This window comes from Sphaeramia orbicularis, chromosome 22 (genome assembly GCF_902148855.1).
Source record: "Sphaeramia orbicularis chromosome 22, fSphaOr1.1, whole genome shotgun sequence".
Taxonomy (NCBI): Eukaryota; Metazoa; Chordata; class Actinopteri; order Kurtiformes; family Apogonidae; genus Sphaeramia; species Sphaeramia orbicularis.
Window position 1 is genome coordinate 44,577,090 of NC_043978.1, and position 19,915 is coordinate 44,597,004.

General features: G+C 37.7%; 1 protein-coding gene and 1 long non-coding RNA gene across 3 annotated transcripts in view; one reads left to right on the top strand and one right to left on the bottom strand.

Moving 5' to 3' along the window:
- The window catches only part of LOC115413949 (uncharacterized), a 23,887-nt gene extending 20,979 nt beyond the window's left edge, over positions 1 to 2,908 (bottom strand). Inside the window, exons 1-3 of one of the 2 annotated variants that reach the window (XR_003934526.1) lie at positions 2,834 to 2,908; positions 1,542 to 1,623; positions 945 to 1,082 (exon numbers count right to left, since the gene is read on the bottom strand). This is a non-coding gene — a long non-coding RNA (uncharacterized LOC115413949). Of the gene's footprint in view, positions 1 to 944; positions 1,083 to 1,541; positions 2,238 to 2,833 lie in introns of those variants that run through there. The other variant, XR_003934525.1, reaches the window with a different exon arrangement.
- Positions 1 to 16,780, top strand: part of rin3 (Ras and Rab interactor 3) — a 25,054-nt gene extending 8,274 nt beyond the window's left edge. The window contains exons 3-14 of the mRNA XM_030127087.1: positions 996 to 1,107; positions 1,208 to 1,280; positions 1,574 to 1,665; positions 2,402 to 3,389; positions 6,611 to 6,791; positions 6,931 to 7,102; positions 8,313 to 8,434; positions 8,524 to 8,710; positions 9,831 to 9,962; positions 10,089 to 10,255; positions 11,984 to 12,098; positions 15,618 to 16,780. Of these exons, the coding sequence (XP_029982947.1) occupies positions 996 to 1,107; positions 1,208 to 1,280; positions 1,574 to 1,665; positions 2,402 to 3,389; positions 6,611 to 6,791; positions 6,931 to 7,102; positions 8,313 to 8,434; positions 8,524 to 8,710; positions 9,831 to 9,962; positions 10,089 to 10,255; positions 11,984 to 12,098; positions 15,618 to 15,883 (2,607 nt within the window). The 3' untranslated portion in view covers positions 15,884 to 16,780. The remainder of the gene's footprint in view (positions 1 to 995; positions 1,108 to 1,207; positions 1,281 to 1,573; positions 1,666 to 2,401; positions 3,390 to 6,610; positions 6,792 to 6,930; positions 7,103 to 8,312; positions 8,435 to 8,523; positions 8,711 to 9,830; positions 9,963 to 10,088; positions 10,256 to 11,983; positions 12,099 to 15,617) is intronic.
- The last annotated feature ends 3,135 nt before the right edge of the window (positions 16,781 to 19,915 follow it).

Below are 19,915 nucleotides of genomic sequence, written 5' to 3' on the forward strand. Positions count from 1 at the left end.
TGACTTGAAGCATAAACACACAGTTCCTGTTCTGTGCCTGACATAAGCTGTTTAGAGTTGTGTACACTCAGGATGTCACAACTACACAGTCTGTGTCCTCAGTTAGTTCTCCAGAACCACTAGACCCACCACAACCATCCCGACATCCTGGGATGATCTACCAGGGTGTCTACAGGATGGAGTTCATGACGCAGGCAGGAAAGGGTTTTTTAAAGTAGCAGATACGGAAACAGCCTATTTGATACAACGCTGAAAAGCAAAGTATATGGACGTCTCAGAGTTAAATTATCTTGTTAAAAAGGGGTAGAATATGTGCATTTTAAAACCATAACACTCACTTCCTACGTTGTTACAATCTGATAATGCTTCTAATCACAAGGTTGAGTGAGGTTTTGGCTGAACATAGTATCTCTTAAAGCAGCTGACGGGCTAACCATCCAGAAGAAACACAATAGTCCAACAACAGAAAGGTTAGTCTTTACAGGATTCATAAGAAATCATGTGAATCATATGATATGCTTACTAGCTTCCACCCCCATACATAACCCACATGCATAATATTTATCAACAGATTTTTTTTAGAACATTCAGTATATTTTTGATGTAATAAGAATGCACTCAATAGTTTTATTGTCGTATTGTTTTGCTGAATTGCTTTTATTGTTTTTTTTATTAGTTTGTACAAGTATTGTGTTATTGGAAATAAGGCCTCAACCTCAAAATAAATGAAATAAATTTAATTATGCCTGCACAACTTGGTCATGTCGCAATGATTGTAGAATATATGGAAGGCTGAAGTGGGCCTTTAAATTGCAGTTTTTTGCAGTTATATGTATAATTACACAGACTAAAGTAGCTAAAAGGAAAATATGCCTTAATATGATACTAGCCAGCAGTTTCCTGGTTGTACTCTTGTAAAAATGGCATTCAGCATTTTACAGTACCTGATATCCATTCTGGCCTCAATGTGTAACCAATCATGTTGATATTTTCAGGCCTTCCTGGTTCACAGCACAGAAGAAAAGGGCATGATGCTGTCAGTGCGGCTGCCTGATGAACAAGGAGTGCCACTGGTACACAACCTGGCGGTCAAACAGCACAAGACATGTATGTGTTACATTAATCACTGTACACAACTGCTGAGTACAGTTAATATGGGTGAGCATTTAATGAGACATTACTGTGCTTATATTATTTCTTGTCCCAGTTCTCCACTTGGATGGCTCTTCGCTGGTTTTTGATGACATCTTCAAGCTGATCTTATTTTACTGTGTTAGCAGGTAACCCACACCTTCACAAATAAATGTTGTAGTATTATGAGTAAACATAGTAATACAACAAAGTATTACCATGTACGCACATAAACACAATTAACATGTTAAATCCATATATATACAACAAAAGCACAAATGCAGTTACATGAATGTTTATAATAATGCATGACCGTGCACAATGAAAATATGTATCTTCTAATTCATGCAAATACACTATGGTTAAGATGGTTATGTAATGTATTGCACTCACTGTTTACTCGTACTTACTCTGGTGTCTTCACATTCAATCCACCAATCAGGGACATCCTGGCTATCCCACTGATGTTACCCCAGGCCATTACCACAGCAACTAAAAAAGAGGAGCTAGAGGTCATCCGTGCTACTGGTACAGGTGAAGACATGTGCCTTTGTTTATCCCATAGAGACATACATCAGTAGAGTATAGGTACAGCACATATAGTATATATTGAAAACTACAAGGTATAGAAATGTGTTGATGTGTTTGTATGGAAGTTTCTGTAGAATATCATCTCTACTGTGGAATATGATAAGATGGCGTAACAGACTATAAAATTTTATCGTGTTAATAAAATACAACAGGGGCTACTGTAGCCAGGGGTTAGCACAAGTCATTAAGCCATATGCCACAAAAGCGTACATTTCAGTTCCACATTATTTTGATAGACTTTACCGATAAATACAAAGCTGAAACATGAGGTTAAACCTGTATGAGACGTACTGTGAAGAAACAATGCATGTTTAGACACAGATGGACATGGGCGCAAACACTACTGTTTACAATCGATGGATAGGACAGTAAATAAGATTAAGTAACATAAACTGGTACATATACTGTACAGCGTGTACAATGTTGGTCTTGTATCGCATTAATCAGTCGTAGCAAATTTGTAAATGTCCCCTTAAAATGTGTTTTTATGCTTTGCAGACTGACTTATTGATGTGCTTTACCTGGGGTATCTGTCTGGTATCTGCAACATAAAATTAAAAACGTAAAAAAAAAAAAAAAGTACTTAAAAATATTTAATATTAGTATTTTCAGATTGACCAAACTCAATTTCTCTTTTGTAGATTAATATGTTTTTCTAACATAATCCAATGTTTTGCAGATTTCTGGACATCAGATCTGAACCAGCATGCACAGACACAGGACCTGGATGTGGATCAGAAGCACAGTAATCCCTACTTGTATGTGAATCCGGTCACTGTGGAGGAGAACACCACCAAAGACCTGAACCACTCATCTATCTCCACACTTGAAACCATTACATCTCAGAACTCATCCCTGCAGAATGGAGAAGCCCCACAGAAGGTCAGCCCAGAGGTCAAAGGTCAGACTAAAACAATGCCCAACCCAGAAATAAAGTACAAGCGACCTCCTCCGCGACCCCCCAGCCTGGGCTCGGGGTCTGGGATGGGCCTCCTCTTCTCTCCTCCTCCCTCACTTCACACTTCACCTTCTCTGAGTACAGCAGTTGAGAAGAAAGAGGAAGGAAAGGTAGGAGGGGAGAAAGAAGAGAGGAAGTCAGTGTCAACATCACCTCCTCCATCCAGGCCTCCTGTTCCTCTGCAGAGCCGAGCTGCTCCTCCTCTGCCTCCTGCTCCGCTACGACGCTCCACCTCCAGGAAAAACACTGACCCAGAGAGAGGAGAGGCGACGGAGAGAGAGAAGGGACAAAATTCTGCAAAGCAAACTGAGAAAGAGGGGTTAGGGAAAGAGAACAGTAGCCAACAAGAAGAACAAGTTAAAAATGCTGGGGAGAAAGACAAGGAAGATGAGAAGGAGGAAAAGGAGACGATAACAGCTAAAGACCCAAAGGACGACAAACAACAAAAGTCCAGCTCTCAGCCGTCAGTAAAGAAACCATCCCGTCCAGTTCCTCCACCCAGGAGGAAACCATCCTCACCTGATACACCTGTGGCAGGAGGTTTACCCAGTCAGACGAGAGCCGTCCCCCCTTCGCCAGCGCGGCGCCCTGATGTGTCGCTGTACTCGCCACAGGGCGGGGCTGTGCTGGGGACCGACCCTGACTCCGCCTCCAACAGCAGCACAGAGGAGGAGGGAGAGATGAACCAGGACCACGAGCACAACCACAAGTAGGTCTGGAGTTAACAGAAGCAGGTTAACGGTTAAATCTCATAGTTTGCATGAGCAAACCATTTTTGACTGATGGCATTAATCTGTCTTCAAAAGCTGGGAACCTACAGACAAATCAAGATGTTCTTCAGTCCTCTGCATGTGATTTCTTGTCTGCCTGTAATACTTTTGCTCGTAGAGAGTTGAACATGTTAGTTAGTTATATATATATATATATATATATATATATATATATATATATATATATATATATATATATATATATATATATATACATATACAGACCCACAACTTCTCATTTTTAGCAGTGATTCATTTTCTTAAATCTCTTGAAGTGTAATACCACTGACAGCCACTAGATGGTATCTCCAAAAAGCCCCATCTCCCATAGTGTTACAGTAATATTTATTAGTCATTCTGGTTTCATTAGTTTTATTTGTGCTCAGTGAGTGTTGTGGTAGTCCATCTTTAAATTATTCCTGCATTAATAACATACTGCAGCAAATAGAGACTTTGATTGACAAGTGTCTATAACAGCTCGCCTATCTGAGTCTGATTTTAAAGGTTATGTTTATTGATTTCAGCATTTTTTTCTCTGACAGACAGCTCTAATGTAGCCACGGCTGATGGGTTCCACTAACAACACCATCAAAATGATTGGGTTACATAAATGATCTATGAAGTTTCTCATTTTGCTTTGTCAGCAAGCTACTGTATGTTCTATAATGTATAGCATTATCTAACCCTTCACCCGTACTACTCCATCACCTCCACCTTTTTGTCCAAATATAATCACTTTTGGTTCCAGAAGCCAAAGATGGTGACATCCAAAACCTTTCTAAACTCCTAACTTAAAAAGAAATGTTAAATTAAGCAATGGGTGATGTTAAAGAAGGCCAAAAATACTGAAATTTAGCAAATTTTGTTGAAGCACAAGTCTTATTAGTTTAGCCAAAAGACCAAAAACTAAAAATAGTTTAGAAAATAATGACATTACTAATTTAAAGCTACTACAATATGAGATGTTGGCAGTGATTTTATCATTGCCTCTCGGTGAAAGTTACATGGAGTTCACTAACGTCAACAAATGACCACACGTAAGCATGCAAGCCTCTGCAGCTGTTACATATTTCACCTTTAAATACAACTAAAGATATGACTTAATTCTGTGCTTTCCAGAAGTGTACAAGGAATACACAGGGCAAATTAAATTTTAACTGTTGAATTAAAACCATATCCATCAGGTATCCATCAGATATAGATAATTACTATATTCCTGAAATGGAGTTTCATGGTTGTACCCTGTACGCCGCCACCAGATCCACCATATCTTCCGTCACCGTATATCCTTAATATGAAAGTGATAACTAGGACAGATTTGGTTGGATTTCTTCTCCCTTGATAACCAAAATAGGGCACCCCTAGTAGAAGAACTCTATCGATTTCAGCTTCTCTGTGAGTTTTATAAGTCATCCAAATGGGGGCTCTTTGGTTGAAAATCAGTTTTTTGGACATAAATCAAGCAATAATTGGCTTATTGAAATAAAATTTGGTTCATATTGGTCGTCTTACAAATGTCCTTTTTCTCGCTACCATCCAGAGTTCATATGGTGTCATTTTCATTCACTAGGTGGAGTTTTGTGGAGAAAAATTGGTTTTCTGACCACTGCCACTATCAGGTCGATGTAGCTCAAACTGAGTTCATATTGATTGTCGAACAATTATCTTTCTTCATGCCACTGCCTTGAGTTTACATGATGTCATATTTTTATACCAGCTGGTGTGTTTTTTCCAAATGGCTGGGGGAGCTTCTGGGAGAGTTTTTTCAGACATCATTAAGGAAATAGTAGGCCAATCAAGCTCAAACTTGGTTCATATTGACTATTTAGCAAATAATTTTCTGACATTGTTCAGGCTGGATATCCTTCGTGTGAATGTGATAACTATCCCTCTTTAGCACCAACATAGGTGACCCCTAGGGGAAGAACCCTATTGATTTTGGGTATTCCGTGAATATTATCACTTGTCCATCTGTTGAAAAATCAGGGTTTTTTGGACATCATTAATAGATGTAGTAGGCCAACAACCTCAAATTGGTTCATCCAAAAATATCTATCCTTTCCATGTTACTCGAAGTTTAGTTGATGTCACATTGTACATTGTATGTGCATTGTGTTTTGTATTTGCTTTATTATATAGCAGAGGACTGGGGGGATGTCAGGGATATACCCTTGGGATATACCCTGACAGTGTAAGCCTTGTTTAACCAGAATTTAATATCGGACAAATATTAATAGTTAAATGCAGACCAGAGCAGTCTATTGCTTTTATAATTAATGTGTCAGAGTACAGGCCCCAACAGTATGTAAAAAGGAAGAAGACTTTTAGAATAGATATTTGTGGTTCACCAAATATCACTACAAAACACAATGACACAGAGCTAGTGGTGGGAAGAAAATATTTCATAGACAGATGTATTGTGAACAACTTAAGCTCGACTTTAATTTCTGCTGTATGAATACAAATCATTTCTCAGATTGCACAAAACTGGACATGGACACTTTTTTTTTAATAGATATGAATCTTGTTTCTTTTTCACAGATAGAATTATTTAGTAGTACATGTAGCAGTTTTGTTATACAAATACAAATCTTGGCATTCAAGTACAAATCTTTTTGACCAAATATTGATTCCATAAATATTTCACAGTGCATCAAGAAAACTGAGTCTGTACATTGTGACATCTCTCAGTTTGAGAAATTTAACACTATCGATTTCTGCTTAAATCTGTGTTGACAAATGTGTTCAGTGTAGTTCAGCTCTCTACACCCCTCTACAAACAAAGGATGTTCTTCACTTTACATGCAGAGTGGGTTTAACCCGCTACTAAGTATGTATTAATAACACAAAGAGGAACTTTATTTATAGGTGAAGTTCTAATTCAAATAGAAATATAACATGAATGACACTTCTGCCCTGTCCAAATGGTGTTTGTAGTAAATGCTGTCAGTACTGTGGCCTGGGTCGATCAGCTTTGTACGTATTAAAGGACAATCCCTAAACATTTTTCTCATCATATTTTAAGTCTGATAAAGAGATTAGAATAGACTTCAAGTACGTCATGTGTTTTTTCTATATTTAAATGTGTGTGATCATTTCCCCTGTGGAAGAGGGTTAGCATTTAACATAAGAATAATAGAAGCATTCATTCGTTTCGCAGTCGTCCTGTAGAAAGCCGCAGCCCCAAGGTAGGCGTGAGGCGAATCCCCACCACTGTCATGTTGGACCGAGCCCGCTACCGTCTGTCCACAGTCCTCACCGGACTCATCAGCCACGACCGCCGCCTCACACAGCGGATCGTAGAGCTGGCCCGTGACCCTCAGAGCTACTTTGGTAACCTGGTGAGTACACTGAGGGAGGTGGAGCACAAGTTATTTAAACTCAACTGAAATTGTTATTCAACTTCTGTTCAGCACTGGTAAGAACTGCATTATATGTAGGTGGAATGAGGTTTTTTTTTTTTCAATGTCTTGTTTGTAGGTTAAAGAGCACCGTGCGTTCACTCTGGAGACCATGACAAACCACTCTTCCTCTACTGAGCTATTACAGGAGATCAGACAGATGATGACTCAACTGAAGAGCTACCTCCTGCAGAGCACAGAGCTGCAAGCCATGCTGGAGCCACAGCATCAGTACGCACAAGACAAACTGGGTAACTCCACTCTCATGTGTTTACCATCCATTGTTTTTCAGGATTAGCCATGTGGTCCAAGTTTTCATTTTTATATAATTCCCCTCAGCCTCTGACAGCAGCTGTTTAATGTTGTCTGTGACTCCAGAGGGCTCTGTAAAATGTCATTACATTTAAGTTAGTTCCTGTACAAATTTCAAACATGCTGTTTAATAATATAAATAGCATGGCTCTTTATTATGTAAGAGCACTCTATTAATATTTTTTACCTTATTCCTTTCACCTGGCACAATTATTTGTTATCCCTAGTTTAAGTTTACTCTTATTATTTATCATAATAATCCTCTTTACCTCAGGTTATGATGTATAGAAGCAACTCATTTAACTGGGGGATTGTCCACATAAAGAGCATTTATCCCCTAGAAGCGGTGCCCACGCATGAGCCAGCACCGCATCTTTCTAGTAAAATCTCTGCCAAAAAACATGCATAGAAATAATTTATATATCAGTCAGTTAACATAGTTGTGTAGAAAATGTTTTATGTACGGTGAATTTTGAGATTTACAGAGCCTCTAATCAGTCCCTAAAGGCAGCACCCCCCCCTTCTCTGAGTCTCCATTGGTTAGAGCTTTCTATGTAAAAAAAAAAAAAAAAAAACAATGAAAAAGTAAAAAAAACAGTTTCACTTAAAAAATGTCCATTTATTTGGCTATTTTTCATGTTACAGTACTTTTGTGAACAAAACACATTGCCAAATCAACATGTAATCTCCAAATTTCCATGTACACGTAGTAATTCACACATAGTTCAAATTTTTCGGCTTCAGGGCCCAATATTTTCATGACAGTGTTCCAGTACAGATGAGTCTTTACTTTACTGATAGCTGAGAATTTTCTGCACATTCTGATAGTCAACACATGAGTATGAAGTTATATGACGTGCCTAAAAAGGTGATTATAAGCAGGTATGGCAAAAACTGATATTTATATAGTATTACAGACTTGAGGGTAAATACTGAAGAAGTCTAGGTTTTACTAGTCTCCATAAATGACAAGGGGAAATTTTCATTATTTTCCCATGGAATTTTACTCTCTTTTTATTATTGATTCAAATTATTTAAGTAACCGATTTCTATTAGCACTTAATTAGATACTCTACCTGGCAATAAATGTTTGTGGGGATTATACAGTAAAGGTGTGTATTCTTTGTGTATTTGTCTGTATTTTTGCAGAGAGCATAGTGGAAGCTGCTCTTTGTAAAAGTGTCCTGAAGCCGCTGAGAGAGCCGATATACCAAAGTCTGGAGAAACTGCAGAATGACAACGGAAGTCTGAGCAAAGTGGCCCAGAACCAGGTGTGACAGGACATTGAGTTCTTCATGTTTCAGAGTAAACAAATAAATAGTAGGAGTTGTGATGCTGACAGTGTGTTTTGTTGTGTCAGTCTGTGGTATTAGGCAGCACCACCACAGCATTAGGCATCACCACTGCCGTCCCTGAGGCGTCCGCTATGGAGAAGATCAGCATCAAACTGAACAACCTCCATCTGGAGTATTCTCCTCAGAAAAAGATTGAGCTGCTGCTGAAAACCTGCAAGATCATCTATGACTCCATGTCTGTCAGCTCCCCAGGTCAGCACCAGGTTTCATTTAAAGCTTATGACTGTGTTAAATATTAGATTCTTCCTCATACTTATGAAAAACTGAAATCTCCATTAAGTGAAATGACGTCTGATACTGACATTTAACTTTGAGCAAGTCATATGTTTTTTTTAATGATGGTGACTCATCTTTGTGGTCAACTTTTAGGGTGTAACACAACTATTGGGAACCACTAAATTACAATATTTTAACACTTACTTAGTACCAAGGATATCATCAACATAAAATACAGGACTTTCTACCCTGAACCGAATTCTGGAATGAAGTCATTTCCTTGCCCTGTCTTACTTTTCATATTACAAATATTTATTGCGTGTTTAACAGGCTGTTGTTTTACTATGCACACATCCAGCAATAGAAACAAACTTTTATTGCAAATCTTGCTGTAATATTGCAGTTGGTTCTGTCTTTCTGTCTGTAGCCATAATGCAAAATCTACAACAGTTTTCAACCTGAAATTTATTTGCAAAGTAGGTCTTTACCATATGTCAGTCTTCTCAAAGATAGCTCAGACCTGGATCTGGATTCTTGAATTTTCTGTAAAGGATTCTTCCCCTTTGGCACTTTTAGACATTTTTGCCATTTTCTTAGAAATAAAGACACCTACTACCATGTAAAAAAAAATCATACAGACACTGCATCACAAATATCATTTTCTTGTTCTTCTTCCAGAACTGAGGGCAAATGTTAATTTCTAAATATCATTTAGCATTAGCATTAGCACTATTTACCATACACCATTTTTACATGACCATTCCTGACTTAACAGGGTTTTTTTGTGTGTATTCAGCATGCTGGGTATCAGTTAAAGGGGCAAATCTCTACAATCTGAGGATGTTAATCAATTTTAGAAAGTTATTGACTCTCAGTAAGATGTGTGTAATAACTCAGACCTCTCCACTTCTGTTCACCTTCCTGCATCAATCCGTCATAATAATACCCATTAAAATATTCAAACTGAAGCATACATACTTAAACAGGTTACATAACATGGATGAACTTCCCCACATTAATTATTCTTTTCTCTGGAATCAACATCTGTGTGTGCGTGTGCGTGTGCGTGTGCGTGTGTGTGTGTGTGTGTGTGAAGGGCGGGCCCATGGTGCTGATGACTTCCTTCCTGTAATGATGTACGTCCTGGCGAGATCCAATCTGTCAGCTTTGCAGCTGGATGTTGAGTACATGATGGAGTTGATGGACCCAGCTTTAACACTAGGAGAAGGTGCACACATTTTTACAGTTTTACACTGAGCCATGCTGTAAAATTCATACGCACACTGCACAAATACAAAGCCCGTTGGCTTCAATATTGTTGATGCAGTTGACCTCCGTGCCTGTGTGTGTTCAGGTTCCTATTACTTGACCACCACTTATGGAGCGCTGGAGCACATTAAGACTTTCGACCAGCAGAGGTCAGCAACACGGCAGCTCAGCAGAGAGGTTCAGGACTCCATCCACCGCTGGGAGAGACGACGCACGCTCAACCAGGAACGTGTGTCACAGGGATCAGTTCGGGTGCAGAGCCACACATGCACTATTATATACACACACATACACAGGACGCAATCACCAGCGTCATTAGAAAAATGTATTCACTGATGAAGAGGTAGATGTAATGTGTATCAGGGTATGATATGATATACAAAGCAGGAAATACAGTGATAGAATAATTCTGCTTGTTTCCTGTTGGACATGAAAATATGTACTTATTTTCTTCACACATGCGAATGGCAGGTTTTCTGAGTTTTTCTACTGATTCCAAATTCCAGAGAAAATTCATTTTGTATCGTCTATTTCGCTGATTAAGCCACTGAAGGGCTGATATTGTAGTAGTTGAAAAGCAGTGAATTGAATATGTATACTTAGACTCTATTGTCCTTCACTAGAACATAAATGTACACAGAACAACACAGAATTAGAACTGTATATTATGAACTATAGATAAATAGAATAAAAGTATGTCAAAATCTATAGCAGCTAAAATCCTATAAAGTGCAATAATAAAAGTGATCTGTGGAGTTAACAAAGCACAAAAAATTGTCACATATAATAAGATAAGTAGTTGAAAATAGAGGTAGACTGATATATTGGGCCAATATATTGATTTTTTTTTTTTTTTTCAATATTGGCCATTGGCCTTAATTTTTTTTTGAAAGCCGATATTTAATCAGTAGTAAAAATTCGTATAAGAGATTTGATCAGGCACCTGTGTGGGCAGCACTTTAAGTTCAATAAATGTTATGTAAAGACTACTATGTGTACGTGTATTAATAATTTCATTTATATTGCTGCATAAAAATCTTAGTTATTTCAGTGTTTCAATTGTATTTTACGGTCAAATGTGCTTTAAAAAAAAAAAACTGCCTTAAATATTGGCCTCAAAAATTGGCTGTAAATATTGACCAAATTTTTTAAAAATCAGCATCGGCCTTTTAAAAAACCCATATCGGTCGACCTCTACTTGAAAAGGTACAGAAGAGAATCTTTGCTGACCAATGTTGATCTTTACTGTCCATCAAAATAATACATACTTTCATATATATATATATATATATATATATATATATATATATATATATATACATACATAAGAAATTAACCTTATTTACTTATACAAAAGCGTCACAGTGGTATGGTCAAAGAACTGTTGGCCCCTTATAACTAATACATCAACAGTCAGAAATGGCTCCTACAAGATAAATACAGGTTAAAATTACTTGACTTAACCCTTTCATGCATGAATTATTAGAAAAGTGAACATAGTTATTTCTCCTAAAAAGACTTAATTGTGTGCGATTGGATTAATTCGTGAGATGTGTGAATTACAATCAACCGTTTGTAGCTTAAACACAACTTTAATCATAAATATGTTTTTTAACATGGTGTCCAAAAGCCTCTCTTCCTAAAACCAACATATGTTTGATTTATGGAAACTTAAATGTAACTGTAGTGGATATATATGTATTAATAATTAATATCTGGACCAAAAATTAATAATAAGGTGTAATTCTTTCTAATATTACAGTTTTAAGTGAAATTTGAGTGACACCATGCATGAAAGGGTTAAATCTCAACGCACAAACTATGAACGTGGGTTCAGTTATGATTATTAGATTATACATATGTTTTACTATTACATAAAAATCCCAGAACAAAAGTGAATCTGAATACTTCATAGAGACAGTAAACCCGGAACCATGATGAGTTTAACCCTCCAGTGTTTGTTTGTTTGTTTGTTTGTAGGACTTCCTGACCGTGTGCTGTCCTGAGATCGGAGCCAACCCCAGAACGCTGGGTGTGCTTCCTACCACAACTATCCAACAGCTGGCAGAGCAGTGTGCCGCACGCTTTGAACAAGGTAGATATTCATTTATTTTTCTGTTGAGGATGCTTGAAATGTGCCTCTCAAGTATTTCCACATACTCTCAGCATGCTTTAGAACCCTTACATTGTCTGTTTTACTCATTAGCAAAGAAAAACAAGTCATTTAACTCACTATAACATTTAACATATGTACGTATTCAGCAACTTATGCCGAAAGTAAGATGTGATATATCTCTTTAGAATGGTTTGATGATACTGTGTGTTGTGTTTTATCTGAGTATTTAAGTCTTTTTTTACCTTCTTAGCCGAGAATCACCTGTCAGAATTTTGTTATGGGTACACATAATGACAATAAACATTCTTGAATCTTGAATCTTGAATACATATATATATATAATATAATCTTGAATCAGTGATGTGGAAGGAATGTTTATATCTGGGTGCTTCTATGAAACTGGGTTTATTTTGGTATCTGGCACTTTCCCAGCTTTTTAGACCCAATAGTAAAAGAGAAATTTAGACATATTTCCCTCCAGGATGTACCTAATGAAGACCTCTAAGTGTAAAAAAAATTCTCTTGCTCTGAGTCATCACAAAATTAATGAATTTTTAATCAAATACTAGGGCCAAAAATAGGACCAAAATTGGGACAGGAAAAACTACCCAGGTGTCAGTGCATTTTATCTTGAAAACATGGCTGTAAATGGTCTTACATACTGCTATAAATAAAGACACTGTGTTAAATTTGAGGATCCTAGTGGTTTTTCTTATTCAGATGCGGGTTTTTCATGAATCTCAGTCTCATTCCAGGTTTTGTGTGTAACCCATCATGTCCACTTGCATTACATGTAGAACCTGCCCATTTAAATACATATAAATCGTCAATGATTTTGCAATAGCAGTCATCTTTGTGAAACACTCTGCCTTGCATAATTAGTTTGATTCCCAAAATGTACCTGTGAGAGTAAAAAAGATATTTGAAAAAATAGTAGCGTGTAATTTCGTGTCCTTTTTACCGTGTTACATGTGGATTTTTGTATAAAAATTATACAAAAATGTGTTTTATCTGAAAAATAGTTTCTCTTTTATCTTATTAAATATTTATTTTTAAAATAGAAAGTGCTTCCAAACTTGCTTCATAACATTAGTCTACATCTTGTTTGAATTTCTAGCCCCTCTGCCCTGTTTTTAGGGACCAGTTTCACAGAAGCATCCATTTATGCACTAGTTTCCTTGTTGTGAGTTGGGTAGCAGTGGTTAAAGCCAGAAAAAATATACCCTTCCTGCTACAGCTCTGTCCTCTCAGTCCAAATCAAAAGACCAAATATAATGACAGATGACTTGATGCCATTCTGAGAAACCACCACACTGAAAACAGCCAAAATCTTCATGCCTTGAAACTTTAAGCTCATGTTTTTTGTAAAATGATTTGTTCAGAGCCAGAGTACAGTAAATTACTGTTCCGAGAGGTCAGCACTGATCCTACCAAGGCCAGAGTCAAATTCAGGCTTCTCTTTTTTCCATTTGGTTGGATTATTTAACACTTCAGCCTAGTCTTATACCTCCTCCACCTATGCAGCACATACAAGGAGCTGTGCTTTTTTCAGCACTACAGAGGAGAGATGAGGTCTTCCACATTTGTCCTGGGGTCCTGACACAGCCGGACCCTCTAGTCCACACTTGTTACAACACTGAACATCAGCCCCATATTAACATAAAGGACATTTTGTTAGATTGAAAACTTCTCCATATGACTAATCTCATGACTTCTTCCACAAGAGATTGTTGTTGTTTCAGGCCTCACATGATGAGTTGGAATACAGCTTTAAATAAAAATACATTAGCATCTAATTTCTCAAGTACAGTATAAAAAAAAAAAAAAAAAAATACAATGTTAGTCTTAATTCTTGATAGATAAAATGTAACTGGGACACAGTATGTAATCATTGCATCTGGTTAAATTGGTTACTGATGTGTAGAAATAGGAATAAAACAATTGTTACAACTTTATGGGAGGATGTAGACAGATGTTTATTAATAGAAGATTAACATATGAAAATGATGAGCTACTGCCTGGGTTTGCAATTGTTTACTTCCACAGTCTCTTCATAATCTGTCTCTCAGATGGAAGTTACTTTTGCTGTAGGAAATGTCCCCTTCACATACGTTCACATACATCCTTCAATGATTATATTTTCTAAAATATATTAACCCTTAAGAGTCCCTGGATACACCCTCATGTCCAAATCACAAACCGATTTAAGATGACAAAGCAGGGGATGGAGGCTCACTGAGTCTTCCTTTCAGTGCAGATGTGAAGTAATACTGCGAATACAATTGTGTTGAGAGACCAAGGAAAACCAGATTTATGATTTACAAAAAAAAAAAAAAACATACAGTACCGTCTTCATCCGATTATCCAATCCGTGGGGGCAGCAGCCTCAGCAAAGAAGCCTAGATATCCCTCTCCCCAGCCACTTCCAAGAGCTCTTCTGGGAGAATCCCGAGGCGTTCCCAGACCAGCCCTGAGATATAATCCCTCCAGCGTGTCCTGGGTTGGCCCCCGAGGGCTCCTCCCAGACAGACATGCCCAAAATACCTCCCCAGGGAGGCATCCAGAAGGCACCCTCACTAGATTCCCAAACCACCTCAACTGGCTCCTCTCAACATGGAGGAGCAGTGGCTTTACTCTGAGTCCCTCCCGGATGTCCGAGCTCCTCACCCTATCTCTGAGCACTGAGCCCGGCCACCCTGCGGAGGAAACTCATTTCAGCTGTTTGTACTCGCAACCTCATTTTTTCGGTCATTACCCAGAGCTCATGACCATAGGTGAGGGTCAGAACGTGGATCGACCAGTAAATCAAGAGCTTCGCCTTTCAGCTTAGCTCCCTCTTTACCACAACAGACCAGTTTAGCATCAAATACCAACCATAAAAACAGAATATAATAATATTGTCATTACTACATCATGCATGCATCAACTAATCAAATGTGTGGTATCTGGGGACACCTAACTGTTTTTATAAATAGTTGCATATACTTTTCTGAGTTGTAAAAATGGTTAATTGAACAAATTTGTGGCATCATATTATGAAACCAGATAATTTTGTAAATAGTTGTATATAGTTTTCCTAAAAAACGCCTGAGACATGGCCTGTATTTTCATGTAAATAGTTGTATATAATTTTGTTATTTGCTAAATTTGTCTTTTTTTTCTTTTTTTCTTTTTTTTTTTTTTTTTTTTTTTTTTTTTGGAAAAACAGTAAAGAATCTACCTTTTTCCTGCCCAGATTTCATTTTTTTATGTGATTTTAGGTTCAGTCTGTTAATACAAAATGTCAAATCAAAAAAAATAACACATGGTACAGTTATACAGGTGAGGGTGTGCTGAAAAAAAATGTATCAAACAAGGCAAGTTAAACAGTTTTTTAATCAGAAATATAAAGGCAAAATCAAAAGTATTCCAAAACAGCCAAAACACACCCAGACTCCTCAGGTCTACATCCTGGTGAATTTAAGGTCTCATCCATGCCTCCTTGTGTATTTCTCTCAGATTCCTACATACTCAGTGTGTACATCGATGACATTCACCAGCCCTTGGCGCCGACAGAGCTGGCCCTCAGCGTTAAGGCCACCTGCCTGCCAGGGGCCTACTGCTTCGTCTATCACCCCGCTGATCAGCCCGCCACCCGCCGAAGCCGCAGCTGCCCCACCGACCCACCACCAGCTCCGCCCGTTGAGACCCTTTACCCAGCTGACACTGCAGCTGCTGACGCTGTGCCTCCAGACACAGAAGAAGGGAGTCTGATCAGCTTGTAACTAGTGGCTGCTGCTGCATCGCTATGGTAACTGCATCCCAGTGGCGACTGCATCACCAAACCACTAAATTAAAAGAAAAGGGGAACTACATTTAAGCCATATGTTTTCATCTCAGGCGCAAAAAGCTAATTTAAATGACATAAAGCCTGAATTATTTGCTGTTTTTCAGGTTTTTCCAATGTCTTCAACTCTTTATCAAAGACAGAGATGACCAGTTAGTTCAGAAAATAACCACAATGATTGTATGTAATGGGAAGTATGAGAGCACATACTACATGCATGACCAAGAAATACGATTCTCTATTTTAACATGGGGTCTGGAACCCCAAGGACTGCAGAGGATCTGCTTTTATAGAATGTAAAGATCCATGTAATGCACATATATGTTGTTTTTACTGTCTAAGCTCTTATTATTATACTTGATGCTACTGTGATGCTCAAATATTCGGAGAGATGAGGACATTTTCATTGGATCAGGAATCCAATATCATGATGAAACTAAACTTTCTCAATAAACCACAGCAGATTAGATTTGTAGTACCTTATGAACAAGAGCTGCTACAACACTTGTTTCAAATCAAAATGGTATTTTTATTATTTTATAGTATAATGAAGCACATGAAATCAGTGCAGCTACATTTGGACCAATATTTTTATTCTAAAACCCTCATCAACACGCATCAATAAGCATTAATACATTACATTCCACATCTGTCTTCTTTATACTGGTAATGATTGTACTGTAAATAAAGGTGCTTTTACCACTTCTCTTTCTTGTTTGGGGCAGCGATGTTTAAAAGAGGTTTGAAAACCCTCTTTGAAATGTAGGAAACATACAGAACAAAAAATTATGACACTTAATACCTCTTACTATACTTAGTGGAGCTCCACAGATAATTAAATTTCCATCAAAATGTGCAATTATATAATGGCACAGCTGAAATATAGTGATTCAGTGTGTGTATGGTGATGTTTTGGATTCAGTGAACCTGAGCAGAAACACGTACTGTGTAAAATCAAAGCAGTATTTTTTCTTTTGCTGAAGGTTTTCTGTGTGTGTGTGCATGCGTGCGTGCGTTCGTGTGTGTGCGTGTGTATATATTATTTTTTATTTTGCATGAGTGTCCTGACCAACACAGCAGTAGCAGAAGTTACACAAAATAGAAATTTCCGCCACATTAAAAACAAATATAAAACTCATAAAAACTCATTTCTAAAACCATACATAAAACACCAAACTAAAAACATACATATAAAACACCATCAAAAATGTAAAAGATAAATGGACTTTGAATGTATTACAGAGACCAGTCCCTTCAGTTTTATCTCCTTCTGTAGGTTGTTCCAGGCAGTGGGAGCAGAACATTTAAAAGCTTTCTCCCAGTTCTGTTCTGACTTTTGGAGCATGTAGAAAAAACAGATCCTGGACCGGAGACTGTAATTATTAAAGTCATTCCAACAGTTTTCCTATCCAAAACTACTGGTCAGATTCATTTCAATTTCTTTATGCAGCTTCCTTGGGACAATATGTGCAAAGTTTGTTCACAGTTTTGACATTTAGGTTTTTGCATTTTTACTAATTCTTGAAATATTGAAAATTGGCTTTTATTTATATGGACATATATGATCATATATGGACTTCCATAGAATTAGCTGAGTTCCCCTCCAGTGAAAGTACCACCCAATTCTATTGGGAGATTGATCTCCTGCATCAACAGCACAGGACTCTAACATAGCACCAGAACTTGACAACCTTGCAAATTCTACTTGTTATTGATTGTTGATAGAACATGCCGGTGAGATACAGGCACATTAGTCCTATTTTGTCATTTGTTTTCCACTTCATCTTGCCAAAGTATGTAATGTTTAGCACATTTTATTTCTGAAGAAGGCCAGAGTATCTGCTCATTTACCACCTGTTTAACAGAATTTGCTATTTAAAGCTGCCAGTCACATATGTATTCCTTCCATCTCTCTGATAATCCTAAAACCTTCCATCACAGGGTAGATTTTAGTTACAGAACACCTCTCAAACCACTGCCAGTCACTCTTATTCACATTCTAATGACATACGTTGACGCTATGTGACACTACAGTATATGATGCGACACAGTACAGCATGTTAGATGTAACACTATTATTTTTCTCGTGGCTAGGTCAGAGTAAACCCAGAGATGTGACAGACAAGAATAGGTGGATACTAACAAGCTTGCAGCATCTAATCAGGAGGTGAAGAATTAATTTTCTCTTCAGCGTATGGACACACACCCAGTGGGTGCTTTGTGTGTTTTCTGCAGCCAATCGAGGTTAGTTGATTTACTTCCCGCAATGACTCCTGCTCACACTGTGCCTCAGCTCAGCCTTTTCTAAGCAGAAGATTTACAGCCCTTTTGTTCACCACCTTCATTTATGTCTTCGCAGCTTCTGCCCGTTTTGCTATTTTAAACTAAATTGCCCACTGTTACCTCTGACCTTTAGTGAGGTCACCCAGTCCTAAAATTTCCCACCATCTTTCACCCATTTCTCCAGTGTCGTCACGTCCTATTGATGAGAGCGTAAACACAGGATTGACTTGAGGCAGAGATGGGTTTGAAGGCATTTCTAACAAGAACAGTGAGTCAGAGTGTCGGCCTTAGGCTTGTTATCTTGATGAAATCAGTGTGTTGCAGAGCTATTGTTAAAGCCAGCTGCTTCCTGTCCTCAGGCCATTCATTATTTGCAACAAGGCCCATAACAAGGTCCTTACATGGTAACAAGCTTCCTGTGGGCCAGCGTAGTCCTCCTATCCTTCCGTCACCTTTGGTCTGGTTTCTTGTTGCGGCAGTCACCCACATAAAGAAGCTGTTTCATGCACTTAAATATAAACAATACACAGGTGTTAGTGGACACAGGGGATTTCTGCATTAATTCCTCTAAAGATGGTTTGGTGAGAAATCTTTTCAATGCTAAAACGCTAACGAGATATCTTTACGCTGAGGTATTTCTGACACGTCTTCTGCTGAAACAAGTTTAGAGTTTAGATGTCATTGGATGAGCAGATAACAACTCATGGTCATATTCAGTATTAGCCTTCAACACACTAAATTAACCACTAACTTGTTAATAACAGGCAGCATATAGCACTGTCTCCTGTAAATTTAGCATTAGGACACAGAGCAGATAATCAATAAATCAAATATTATTTAAACAGCTCCAAATCGTAACAAAAATGATCTCATGACACATTACATATAGAGCTGGTCGAAACCAGATGCTTAAACATGATTATATTGAGTTGCTGATTGGTAGTGTAACATTTATAAATATACTTACCTAAATAACTAAATATAAATTAAAAAAATAATAACTGAGCTAAACTATTCCTGACTGAACCAGTATTTTTTGGTGCTGGTCTGTTCAGTGTCTGCAAGGCTAGATCACATACAATAGGTGTATTTGTCACATACACAGTTATACAATATAGTACAATGCACAGTGAAATGTATTTTTGTACCTGCAATAGTAAAATAGAGGAAGGAAGGTCACATGCTGCACACAAGATTAAAAAAAAAGTGTGTGTGTTAAAGCTTTAGTTGGTGTGTAGCGTGTTGCTAGTAGGTCATTACCATTACTTCTTGCTATGTTGCTATTTGTGACTGACTTTTTGTCGTTGTGTCCCAGACTCGTAAGCTGGTCTCCATTGTGTTTACATAGTAAAGTACATCATTACCCCACCCCCCGAAGAGGAGGCAAGGGGTATTGTTTTTGGTTCGGTTTGTTTGTTTTGTTGGTTTGTTAACACTCTAGCAGCAAAACTATTTGTTGAATTCATACCAGATTGGGTTAATAGATTACCATTGACCCAGAATAGGTCTACATTTTGGGAACAGTAGGTCAAAGTTCAAATTTTTATTTTTATTTTATTTATTTATTTTTTTATTCTTTTTTTTCTTCCATTTACTTATAATGAGCGAAATTTCAAATGTCTATAAAAACATCAATTTTGTTTCAATTTACTTCAAACTTGGCACATATATAGAGGCAATTGATATG